This window comes from Papaver somniferum, unplaced genomic scaffold (genome assembly GCF_003573695.1).
Source record: "Papaver somniferum cultivar HN1 unplaced genomic scaffold, ASM357369v1 unplaced-scaffold_137, whole genome shotgun sequence".
NCBI classification, from domain to species: domain Eukaryota; kingdom Viridiplantae; phylum Streptophyta; class Magnoliopsida; order Ranunculales; family Papaveraceae; genus Papaver; species Papaver somniferum.
Window position 1 is genome coordinate 7956321 of NW_020622934.1, and position 13243 is coordinate 7969563.

Below are 13243 nucleotides of genomic sequence, written 5' to 3' on the forward strand. Positions count from 1 at the left end.
AGAGACATCAAATTGGAAATAAATCTAGGCAAGACGAGAGACGAAGAGTTACTTTAGGGCCCGTGTTTTATGCAACACCTCCTACATATTTCATTTGAACATTCATAGCATTTATGTTGATACATTTTTAGTGAGTTTAGTTACCACCCATCCTCTAAATAGATTCCAATATATTGTTCTTCTTTCTCAATATAACCTTTGTTTTTCTCTCTGTGTCTCTCACTTTTTGTTTGGAGGTGGAAAAGAGAGGTACACCATTGACATGGAGAAAGAAACCCAAACTGAAAAGGTTGAACCAATTATACCATCACCACCACCCCTACCCGAACACCGGGATGTTTTCAGGAAAACTACAAATTCAAAAAAGAAGAAGAAAAGGAGTTTGTTAAAGATGATCAAAGTTGCAATTTTCATGTTAAGGCAGACGTCAACTACTTCAAAAGAGACTAGTTTATGGAAAAGAATTGTGAACGCAGTGAAGTCATTTCACAATGATCAACTGCATTTTGATGAAAATCGCGACTACCATCCTCGTTTTTCAATAAAGATGGCAGGAGCGGATGTTGTTGTCAAGCCTGTAGTGACATCTGATTCTTCATCTTCGAATTCGCCAAAATCACCAAGTTGCACGAGCCAATATGCTTCCGCCCAGAACTTGCAAGAGCTTGATAATAGCGAGCGTGGTGGTGCAGAATACAGCAGTAATGATGAGATATATATAGATGAAGATGGAGACATTATGATTGATGCTAGAGCTGAGGAATTCATCGCACTTTTTTACGAGCAAATGAGGCTTCAAAGATCAAAATCTCTTGATGATCATAGCATAAGATTTTCGCTTCATGAATTTTGAACTACTAAGTAGTATGTGGGATTTAATTAAATATCTGTGAGATGTGTTAACCGAAAGAATTATATTAGGACTTAGGTGCCAAATGTCTGTATTACGATCGCTGTTAAATCTTTGGTTCAAAACAATTTGCATGAACCACCATGCTCTTAAATCTTTGGTTCAAAGCAATTTGCATGAACCACCATGCTCTTGTTTTTTCACTACGGTTGTTAATTGGTTTTTCGTCACTGCACCAGGCAAAGAACGAAGATATTGGCTATAGAACTTGTCACAACAGGTACTGCCCTAGGTTGGGTTAGGCCTCCGCCACTATCAAGTATTTTGTTATTTCTTCTTTCTTCTTTTTTTCACGTTTTTGCAGTTCAAATGTTGACAAAACTATTTCATGTCACAAATATTTGGGAGAACAGCTTTCTAAGTTCCAATAGCACAATCTATGAAGCACGGATATTATTGATACGGGGATACGGATACCGAGATTCTCCCTTTCTAAGTTCTAGTAGCACAATCTATGAAACACGGATACTGATACGGGGATACGGATACCGAAATATTGATACGGGGATTTGTCAAGTTTTGAAAAATGGGGATACGATACATGTATTTATTAAAATCATTTAATTTTATAATAATTCATTTTACTAAAAAGAATCACATAAAATAACAAATAGTTTACTGAATATTAAAATAAAACAAATAAAAGTAGTCTAACATCTAGTTATCCCATCACTCATTAAAGCACCGCTTCTTGTTGTGGCTCGTCAAGTGAAAGATTTGTATCTTCAAGTTCTCTTACACCGTCTAGTGTATCAAATTTATCTTCTCCGATATCCCACATTCTACTTTCTAATTTAATATAATTTTCACTTTTTCATGAAAAGATATGAATATTATTATAAACAAACAATAACTCCTCAGCCCGTGGGTACAATATTGTTTCTCTTGATTGAATGGATAAAATTATATAGCCTCCCGTTTTTCTCCAAAGATAAAAATTATATATGCTCCAATTATATTATTGAAAGTATCCCCTTTTAGAGTATTCGAGAGGTATCCAAAATATCCCCTACCCTTTTCGTATTTAATAGAAGATGATACTTTGAATGGAGTATCCGATACGTATCCCAAGTATCCTAAAAATATCTGACACTGATACGGCGTCCGACACGGATACATCACCGATTTTGAAGTATCCGTGCTTCATAGAGCACAATACAAGCATTTTGTATTTTTGACTTTTAATAACTTAAGATTTCCCATTAAGTGTTTATCATTTTTCTTTTCAAAAGTTTCCCTCAACAAGTACATAAACAAGATCACAACTCATCAAATTACATGCTAAAAGAAAAATGGCCTTATGTTTGTATCTATAGTATAGGAAACATTCAGGCAATTTGCATTAGGCTTGGATGTTCAGCGCCAGGTGCTCTGTCGGTAGGCTCATGGCTTTTGATTTGATTCAGTATGTATCAAGGTACAAACAAAGTGATGCTCATTTCTTAATGCAAGTATCACAAGGATTGGGACCATTCTGACAACGATTTCTATCAAAGGATTCGCCAAAATGTTCGAGAAGTGTTTGCCTCCTGCATTCAGTCTAAAAAAGTTTACAAGAAGTTAGGTTTGTTATCAGTAACCTCCATATTTCCTGTTCACACTGATGTACCAATGGAAACAAAGATGCAAACTAGTAACAGCAAAATGAATTTTGAGGTTATACTTGAAACAGATTATGCGTATAGGATGCGAACATGTCAACAAGTACTATAGTATTGTATAATAACTTGGACACTCCAGAGAATAGGAATTGTAAAAGAAAAATTTGATAAAGTAAAGTACCTTCAATTAACAGTAAAACTTCATTTTCTGTGCTTGTTCCATGCTAGCTTTGAAGCTTTCAGATTTTCCTCGTTGTCCATTTCGTAACATACACACAACGCGACTGAAATCCTTCTTCTGATAAAGGGCAATGCACACAGCTGGCTGACAATCTCTTCCTGCCCTCCCTGATTCCTGATAATAGCTTTCTATCGATTTGGACATGGTGTTGTGCACAACAAAACGCTGGAAGATTGTGAACAGTGCAAAGTGAGGTTATGATCTGGTTAACAATTCAGAGAATTTCATGTTACAAAAGATAGTGCACCAAGAACTTGGGGTAGCTAGTAACATGTGCTCGATAAAATATTTGTTGCAGGACGGAAAATCAAACGGAAAGCCTGTAATCGTAATTAGAGGTTTGAACTTACAACATCAGGCTTGTCTATCCCCATCCCGAAGGCAATGGTAGCACACACAACACGGACTTGTCCTGTGTGCCATTTCTTCTGAGCTTCCATTCTTTGGCGAGCAGTTAAACCAGCATGGTAATACACCGTCTTTATCTTACATTTTTCGTTTAAATATTTGGAAACATCCTCACACTCATTTTTTGAAAGACAATAAACAATTCCAGACATATTATGGAAACGGTCTTCTAATAATTGACCGACCTGCTTCAATGGATCCTTAGTTTTTACGATCACTTTTTACTTCAAATTTGGTCTGTCAAAGCTTGTCTCAAGAACAAGAGCATAAGGGATCCTAAGAGCATTTAGTATATCCTGCATAACATAAAATGAAGTTAGACAACCTAAAATGAAAACGACGACTGACTGAGTGCTACAAAGTTTATCACCTTTCGGACTGACTTGGTGGCAGTTGCAGTTAATGCCATCACCGGAACATCTGGGAAATTCTGTTTAAGGCATCCTAATGCTCTGTAGTCTGGACGAAAATCATGTCCCCATTGGCTGGAAACACCAGCAACATAAAGAGGAGTCTTTTTGGTTAGGCATCAAGAACATTTTAAAAGAATGCAGAGTAATATTAAGTAGTTGTAAAACTAAACACACTCAAAACCGTTATCCATAAAGAAGAAGGAAGACATACCTTACGCAATGTACTTCATCAACGACAAATCCTGCTAGTTGCCCCTGTTATGATATAATGGTCAGCCTCATGTTTACAGCACTCATCCCCAATCGGAATTGATTAGTAATTTGAATTCATAATTGAAAAGCCAACCTTCTGACGCAGGCATCGTAATATATCAAGAAAAGATGCATTTCCAGCAATCCTTTCAGGAGTGACATATAGAAGCTTGCATGACGGTTTATTTGACCTAGAACCCAGAAAAGGAAATAGCAGCAAGGGTCAATAGGATGGTGAAAGACCTACGGAAAGATCACACATGCTGAATGTAAGAATTATGGAATGCAAGATACCAGCTGGAAGAGTTATTTTCAAGAAATTGGATACAACCGCAAGAAAATCACAGGGTATTAAAAAAAATAAGAAGTGCTTGCCTCAACTCTCAGAAGACTGCTGCTGCCTGTGTAGAAGTTTGTTGAGAATTTAAAAATGTTGCCGGGATGCCATATTTGAGGTTCAATGTAACAATCTGATCTTGAATAAGGGAAAGCAGAGGGGACACAGCAATAGTAACCCCGGTCTGTAGAGTTGCTGGGAGCTGCACAGAAAACAAAGTTGATAAATTTCGAAGGGATGTGATAGTTTAAGAACACAAGAATTCTCCAACTTCAACTGCTAATAAATTTTAACTGCCACAAAACCGCAGCATCAACATTGCGAATGATAACCTTACACATTCACTATGCTGCCACACAAAAAACACTTGTATAAAAAGGATAGGGATTAACCTGGTAACATAAACTTTTGCCACCACCTGTAGGCATAAGAATAAAGCAATCTCTCTTCTCCAGGGATGCCTTACAAGCCTGATGTTGCAGAGGGCGAAATGATTTATTATCAAATATGACCACATTAGCTAATTCAATATCATCAAGAGCTCGTAAATCTTCATATCCCAGAGTTACTTGGTCTTGATCTGATACTCTTGGACAATTTTTCAAGCTGGATATTGAAGAGCCTGAATCGTTAAAAATACCGCTTCTGCACGTCTAGAAGTATTACACATAAGAAACAAACATTTCATTATGTTACTTACATAAACAAACAAGCCTTAGTAGTAGAAAAACACTGATGAAAAACAACATACAGTAAACGTTGAAGAACGGTTCGCCGAGCTTCCCGTGTTGTTATGCGAGCTCTTTTTATCAAGAGATATCGAGGGATTGGCTTTACAACCCAACCTTGTGGAAATCTCAAAATCCAAGTCTTCATCCTCACTAGAAGAATCTACCCTTAACAATTGCTTTTTCTTCTTCGGCTCAGGTGAATCCTCAATAACGTCGATATAATCCCTTGTGGCGTCATCTTCTTCTGGTACGTAATTATGAGCATCAACTTCAGTCTCAAACATCTCACTTAAAACCCCACATGCTTCAGTTTCCACCGCTTGCAAATCATCCCAATCTTCACTATCTTGCATAAACTCAGCCAATTCTGTAAGATAATCATCACCACAATGCCCCACGGTAACAAAATCTTTCCCATCTTCGCCTACATACAAGAAAAAACAGACCGACCTATACTAGTAAATTTCATAAACGAAATTCCCGAATTAAAACCCTAACCACTAATTCTACATAAAAATCTGAGTGAGCCGAATGCAATTTAATTCATACAAATAGTACTAATGAATTGTGTTCAATTGATAAAAACATTAATGTTCATGAAATCGGATTCGCGAAGACAAGTTAAAGATTTGGGCGTCATTTTTGGGGGGAAATTTGAAAAGAAAGAGGGAAAAGAGTATGAGGAAATACCGTATAGATCTATGAGCCGATCTAAGCATTTTTTAGAAGAATCTTCATCGAAACCAAAATCCAGAGCTAAAGTGATTAGACGAAGTTTTTCTGCATCTAAATCCCGACCCATTTTTGATAACCACAGAGAAACTGAAAATCTCCCGCGCTAAGAAGTGCTTGTATATAAAACCTGGTTGGAGCAAATGACTGAAAACTCCTTCGTTTTGTAACCTGTTAAAGGGGCGGTTTATTAGAGGGGCGGAAGTGTGATAGTAATGTCCCTCTAGTTGGTTAGGGGATGTTCTATAAAGGGTATAAATTAACTAGATTATCCTCCCCATTTTTTAACCTAAATCAAAGCTAAATTGAAAATTTGTTTTCTTTCTTCTTCTCTTCTCCTCCTCCCATCAACCGTAACCTCCATTAAAACTCAAAATTTCATCATCTTCGATTAATCGACGATTCGAAAATTAATCAAGTGTAGTGTAATGACTTATATGAGGTATGTTTTGAAAACCCAGTTACGATTTGGTTTATTTTGTTCGATTTAAGTTTAATTTCTATCAAAAATTAGGGTTTTAGATGAAAATTGAAATTGAAATTTTTGGGTTTATGTGAGTTACGGTTGATTTTAACTAACCGTAACTGGATATTTTGATGTTGTTACGGTTGGTAATAGTTCAATTACCAACCGTATGTTCTTATATCGGAGAATTTTCTTCAGTTACGGTTGGTATCGAACATTTGGTTACGAACCGTAACTCAGTTACGGTTGGTATCGAGCATTTAGTTACCAACTGTAACTGGTTTTACGATTGGGTTTTCTTCAAATTTAACAAGTTATGGTTGGTAGTTCATCTTTTACGAACCGTAACTTCGATTTACGGTTGGTTATGCGCAAAATTCCAACCGTAATTAGCTCTGAAAATGTAAAAAAAAATGAATTTTTTACGTATTTTAGATAACTTTGAGCAACAAAAAGCTAGTTGGGACTAATTTAGAAGTATACCCGATCATTTTCAGGTCCTGGTTCTTCATTTTGTTGGTTAATTTCTTCAATTGATTGAGATTGACCTTCTCCTCTAAACTTTGTTTTTTCAACTCTAAAAATCTGATTTTGGTTTTGATTTTGAGTTAATATAAGTGAAATTAATCATCAACACTAAACTTGATTATCATCGTCAAACTAGGTTATCAATTATGAGGGTTAATTTGTCATTTCCAGTATCTTTTTTATAACGGGCACCTTGAATGATCATATAATGACCCTTTTTGTCCTATTAAAATGCCGCCCCTCTAATAAACCATGTTGCCCCTATAACATGTTACTTCGTTTTTGGTGAAGAATGAAATGGTCGTTACTCGTGGCCGTAGTTAGCAATTCGGGCAAACGTACAGAACGGTAAATGTACGGATATTATTTGGATTTGTAAATGCTAAATTCGGTCAAAAATCCGGTCAACCGTTCGTTATTCGGCAGTAATTCGGAACGGCATACAGACGTGTATAATTCGTTTTAGAAATATGAAATCCGCACACAAAATTCACCACATATTATATGCCACGAAAAGATTAAATATTGGGAAAACGTATGGGAGGTCTGATTTTTTGTATTAAATTTGTCTATATATGAAATATATGTGACCCAATTACCAAAAAACGGATGGCTCAGTGGAGTGAACCCGAGTATGGGAGTGGAATGTTATGACTTCGAACTCCTGTGAATACTTTTTTGGGAAAAATTTGGAACGTTTGGTACATAATGATTCGCGTATGATTCGCCGAATTGCTAACTAAGCTCATGGGAGACTCGCTCGAGTATTTTATTTTTATTTTTTTGATACAAAACAAAGGATTTTTTTTCAATCATTCTTAACAGACCGAGAAATTGGACCACGGCAAAACCGCCAGACACAGTTTTTTCTGATGGATCCCGGTGGGCCCCGCGGAGAAAGGCAGGAGGTCCTGTTTTGGGTTTGTTATGTGTCTGACGGTTTTTTTTTCGGTTTTCTTCATAGTCTGTTAAGAATTTGTCTTTTTTCTAAAAAAAAATAAGAAGATTACATTGGAAAGACATTTTGGGCAATATCATGTGTTTAGGTTAATTTATGTGAATCTAATTTATAAACTCGATGTTACAATGATTCAGACTCCACCTAATCCCCATAGAATGAAATATGAGACTCAACACTACAAACTCATATTGCTATCACCGTCTTAAAGAAAATGACTTAAAGTCTTAGTTATATATGCATAAATGTTTTCCAGTTTTGCAGAATCTGTGTATTATTTATAAACCTAAATGTTTCTAACTCACAGTTCCACATGATGATAGTTTTTCTAATGTATATAATCATTTCATACACAGATTTATGCCTTCCTTCAAAAACTCTATTGCTCATCTCCTTCCAAATGTTCCATAAAAGAGCATAGTGCAGAATATTCCACACCTTTTTGCATCTGCCAGTTAGCACATTCCATTTCCATGCTTCAAAAAGCTGCAATACGGTAGTAGGTGCCAAGCAATATGAAATACTTTAATGAAGTAGTCCCAGACTTCAAAAGTTATTTGACAGTGAAGGAAAAGATGATCAGTTGATTCATCTACCAGATTACACATAGGACAAGCAGTACTGTCAGTCATCACCCCTCTATGCCTTAACATATCTCGAGTTGGAAGAGAGCTGTTAAACGCTGCCCAAAGCATGAAACTAAATTTGGGTGGAATGTCCATTTTCCAAAAAACTTGTTGAAAGAACATTCCCCCTCATTACCTGAAAAACAAATATAACAATTTTCGGTTGAAAAACTATCCAGAATGTCAACTTCATCTTCCCCATCTGTCAAAAGAGGTATAAAAACCAAGTCTCTTCGTAGAAGATCTCATTCAAGTTTCTCATTTGCATTTAATGGTGATTTAAACTGATCAAACCACCTGCCATCTTTCATCATATCTGCAACAGATGCTTGCTTATTCCGGCATGCAGAAAATATAACTGAAAACAAATTCTTCAGACAATCACTCGTAAGCCACTTTTCATGCCAAAATCTAACTCATTTTCCATTCCTCAACTTGAAGCTTGTAAAATTTTGAGTATTTGGAACCATTCTTGAGACATTTTTCCAAAGACTCCTGCATTGAGCTGAATTTTCATTTGCTGGTAAAAAAAAATTCTTTAGCTGAACAATTCTTCTCCAAAGAGCCTTCTTCTGTCTAGAATATCTCCAAACCCATTTAATCAAAAGTGATTTGTTAAAATTAAAAGTGCTCCTCACACCCAAACCAGCATACTATTTTTATCTACAAATCTTAGGTCATCCTACCCATGCCATCTTCCTCTTTACTGAATAGATCCCCACGAAAAATTTCTTATAAGAGCCACCATCTTCTTCTCCGTACAAACTGGAAGCTTAACGAGAGAAAGATAATAGATTGGTAAACTTGAAAGTAAATGTTTGATATGAACTATTTTTTCTGCCTTATTTAAGTACTTCCTCTTTCAAGTAGCCAAATTTTGTTCCATTCTTTCCAAGACAGAATCCCAAATGGAAACGCACCTAGAACTAGCTGAAAAAGCGGGGTACAACAACCACACACAATATTTCGATTAGCAATCTGTATGGACTAACTCCAATATACTTTCAAGAGAATCAACTAGACTCAATCTTAATAAAGTATATCAAAGAGTTATATCTCTCTTTCTCGATTCAATTCTTACTCAAGCAAATACAAATATGCAAGTCTAATTGAATACAAGAGAAATCACTTGAACGGTACCAAAGACCAATGTTCAAGTATCAATCAATGTAAATCAACAACCAAAGGTTGGATATTCTAATTGATTGAACTAACGCACAACCCGTGATATTTCAATTATATAACAAAATATAACTCGGAAAAGAAATAAAACAGACACCAGAATTTTGTTAACGAGGAAACCGCAAATGCAGAAAAACCCCGGGACCTAGTCCAGATTGAACACACATTGTATTAAGCCGCTACAGAAACTAGACTACTACAAACTAACTTCGGTATGGACTGTAGTTAAACCCCAATCAATCTCACACTGATCTAAGGTACAGTTGCGCTCCTTACGTCTCTGATCCCAGCAGGATACTACGCACTTGATTCCCTTAGCTGATCTTACCCACAACTAAGAGTTGCTACGACCCAAAGTCGAAGACTTTAATAAACAAATATGTATCATACAGAAAAGTCTACGGTAATAGATAAATTTGTCTCCCATGTAAATACCTACGAGTTTTGTTATGTTTTTTGATAAATCAAGGTGAACAGGAATCAATTGATAACCCGGACTTATATTCCCGAAGAACAACCTATAATTATCAATCACCTCACAATAATCTTAATCGACGCGGTAAAAGAAGATATTGTGGAATCACAAACGATGAGACGAAGATGTTTGTGACTACTTTTATATCTTTTCTATCGGAGATATTAATCTCAAGCCAATTTTTACGATTGTACTCAAGCCGATAGAATCAGCAAGATCAGATCGCACAACTACAAGAAAGTAGTACCAGTCTGGCTTCACAATCCCAATGAAGTCTTCAAGTCGTTAACATACAGGGTCTCGGTAGAAATCTAAGGTTAAAGGAGAATCGACTCTAGCTAATGCAACTAGTATCACCCAAGAGGTGTGGGGATTAGGTTTCCCAGTTGCTATAGCTCTCCCTTATATAGTCATTCAAATCAGGGTTTGCAATCAATGTTAGCTTAGTAACAAAGCATTTAATATTCACCGTTAGATGAAAACCTGATTAGATTCAAGCTAATATCTTTGAACCGTTGGATCAAAAACTTAGTTTGTTACACACAAATGAAATGCACGATTTTAGGTTTGTGTAACCGTACCCAAACATGTACATTTGTTGGTTCAACAGTAGTTAACCAAATGGTTAGCCATATGAGCACTTTCATATCAACCATATTCTTCTTCACCATAACTAGTTTAAATAACTCAAATGAATTAGTTAGAGAGTTGTTTAATTGTGTAAATCTTATATAACTATATAAGACACAATCGAAGCAAAAACGATTTGATTCACTCGAACCGATTCATGAACTTTATAGCCACGGTTTTCAATTTGCATTCCTTAGTTAATATAAATATAAGTTCGCAAATAATCGTCTTTAGATGTAACCCACTCAAGTACGCGTACTTAGTTCGCGGACTTAAGTTCCCGGAAGGAGTTCAAAAACTCCAGCAGATATTCTCGGGATGAGAACCTCCGCCAGTTCATGGTCTGGGTTCGCGGACTGAGTTCGCGGACTGAGTTCACAGCACTTGTTCCGGTTTTCCTGATCAACAAATTACGCATACTTTGGTTCAAGGAATAAGGACTTATACATATATGCATTGCCATACAATGCTTATATCCAACATTGGTTATATAATCTAAACTCTCATTTCAATCATTGAAACATTCTTAGAGGACGTTCTATAGTTGTTATTCACAAACCATTTTTCTTCAAAGCCATTTTCAAAGTGATTGAAACATAACATGACTTTCGTCACTAGGTGTAGATGGTGGATTTTCAACAAAGGTCAAAACCGTAAAATCATGATACATGTTTCTGACACGACTTTCAGGCATCTGACGATTCATATTTTGCGAAGCCATGATGCTTATGCATTTCGGAAGGCCTCCACTAGCTGAGCGTTCGATACCTCGCATTTCATCATGCACTCTATGTAGAATAACACAATTGGGCATTTCTCCGTAATATTGAGAGCAATAACGCCTTCAGGACGTCGGTGACACTCACTGTTCCCTGACTATGTAGAGAGACCGTGTATAGACCCAGGCGGTTCTTCGTAAGATTGAGAAAAATAACGTCTTCGGGACTTCGGCAAACATCCGTAGTTTCCTGACTATGCACCTCAGAATGGGTATGACGCTTTAACGGGCTAATATCCCTTCTACAATAGATTAATTCTACCGTGACATTCACCACTGGATTCCTAAAAAATAATCTATCTTATCTTATTGCTCCTATTCCATGGTCAAACTCACGACTGGTTCTATGGAATAGTAATAGATAAATGTATTGCTCCGATTTCATGATCGAAACCACGGCTTGATCTCATGAAATGGTAATAGATATTACTCCTATTTCATGGTCGAATCCACGGCTGATCTCATGAAATGGTAATATCACCACCTATCTTATTACTCTGATTCTGTGGTCGAATCCACGATCTCATGGAATGGTAATACTTATTTTATTATTATTCTGAATTCATGGTCGAACCCACGACTGATCCTATGAATTGATAACAATAAACTACTCACTTTTATTGCTCAATTTCATGAATCATTCTCCACTGAATTTCATAAATTAGTAATAAATACTCAGTAATCGGGCGTCTGGGATATTCATGAGTGAGTCCCATAAAATGGTGCAAGTGTACTCAACCATGATGCAAGAACGAGCACCCAAATGCGCGAACGAGCATCCAAAATATGGACAAATGAGGAATCCCGCACAAAACATGAGAGAGAAAATAATAACATTAACATAATGGAGAAGTGCCCATGGGCCGACCCCACTGGCCGGCCGGCCATGCCTAAGTCGTGGCCGGTCCCATGCTTCCTCCATTATTTTCCTTATTTTTGTTGTTTTCATGAACCCATGAAGACTCCTCGATTCTAACAACTTTCCTTGTTTGAGAAAAACTCATGGTTTCTCCATATTTTCGTGGTTTCATGAAAAATAATAATATAAAATAGGAAAAGGAGTCACGGGACCGGGAAACTTAGCCGGCCGTCCATGCCCTAGCTGTGGCTGGTCCCACACTTTGCAATCCCTAATCTTTCATAAACTATTACTTCTCTCATCTTGTGAAACTTCCCTGTTTCAGCAAAAATCATGGTTTCTCCATATTTTCTCAAAATATTTCTCAAACCATGAAAAAGCCAAAAGTCAACATGGTCCCATGACTGACAAGGCTATTCACGAAAAGAATATTAAAATATTTCTATTTTGGTATTTATAAAATATTGATCAATTGAGCATACATGCTCATTCCAGCAAAAATCAAGAATTTCAGTCAAGATGAAACTCTTCTGAACATTCACAATGTTGCTCGAACGCACATCAGAAAATGCTGAAACTCTCAGTACGGAAACACGGACACCATGATAACACGTGCATGCCCTCTTAACCGACCAGGGTCGTCTCTAGGGCTTGCACAAAGTCGGTCCCACACATTTTCCTAATTTTGACCTAATTTGTGCAATTTACTCATATTGGGTCCAAGCTCTTTCCAAACAACTTGGGATTTTCTCAATCGACCATTAGCTGGTCCCGCACCCTCAAGAGCCGGTTCTATGCCTTCTTGGCCGGTCCCTCACTTTTCCATAATTAGGTTTTATCACCGAATGCTCAATCGAGCACTATTTCAATAAATGATAAAACCAACATTTAATCGCCATTCCTTCACCAACCGGTCAACTCAGGACCCTGGTGTACGCTCACTCGAGCAATTGGGAATCACATGGACGTCCATAGTCCCATGTGGTCGGTCCCTCCTTCGCTCATGACTTCAGCAATCCGTCAATTAATGAGCAATCGATCAAAATTTAGGGTTTCGAACAAACACTCAACAAATTATCATTCTGAGCATGTTCACCTACTGAATAAATTTATGTT

At 36.9% G+C, this 13243-nt stretch overlaps 1 protein-coding gene and 1 pseudogene across 1 annotated transcript; one reads left to right on the top strand and one right to left on the bottom strand.

Annotated features, from left to right (window-relative positions):
* The first annotated feature begins 262 nt into the window (after positions 1-262).
* LOC113334553 lies at positions 263-853 on the top strand. Its single transcript, XM_026580782.1, has one exon. It carries the CDS (start codon positions 263-265, stop codon positions 851-853), a length of 591 nt encoding a protein of 196 aa, XP_026436567.1.
* Positions 854-2289: 1436 nt separating this feature from the next.
* Positions 2290-5695, bottom strand: LOC113334554 (annotated as a pseudogene).
* Positions 5696-13243: the final 7548 nt, after the last annotated feature.

Bases quoted from the DNA above. Each gene is read 5' to 3' on its own strand.
- LOC113334553 (XM_026580782.1), top strand. From the start codon at position 263: ATGGAGAAAGAAACCCAAACTGAAAAGGTTGAACCAATTATACCATCA.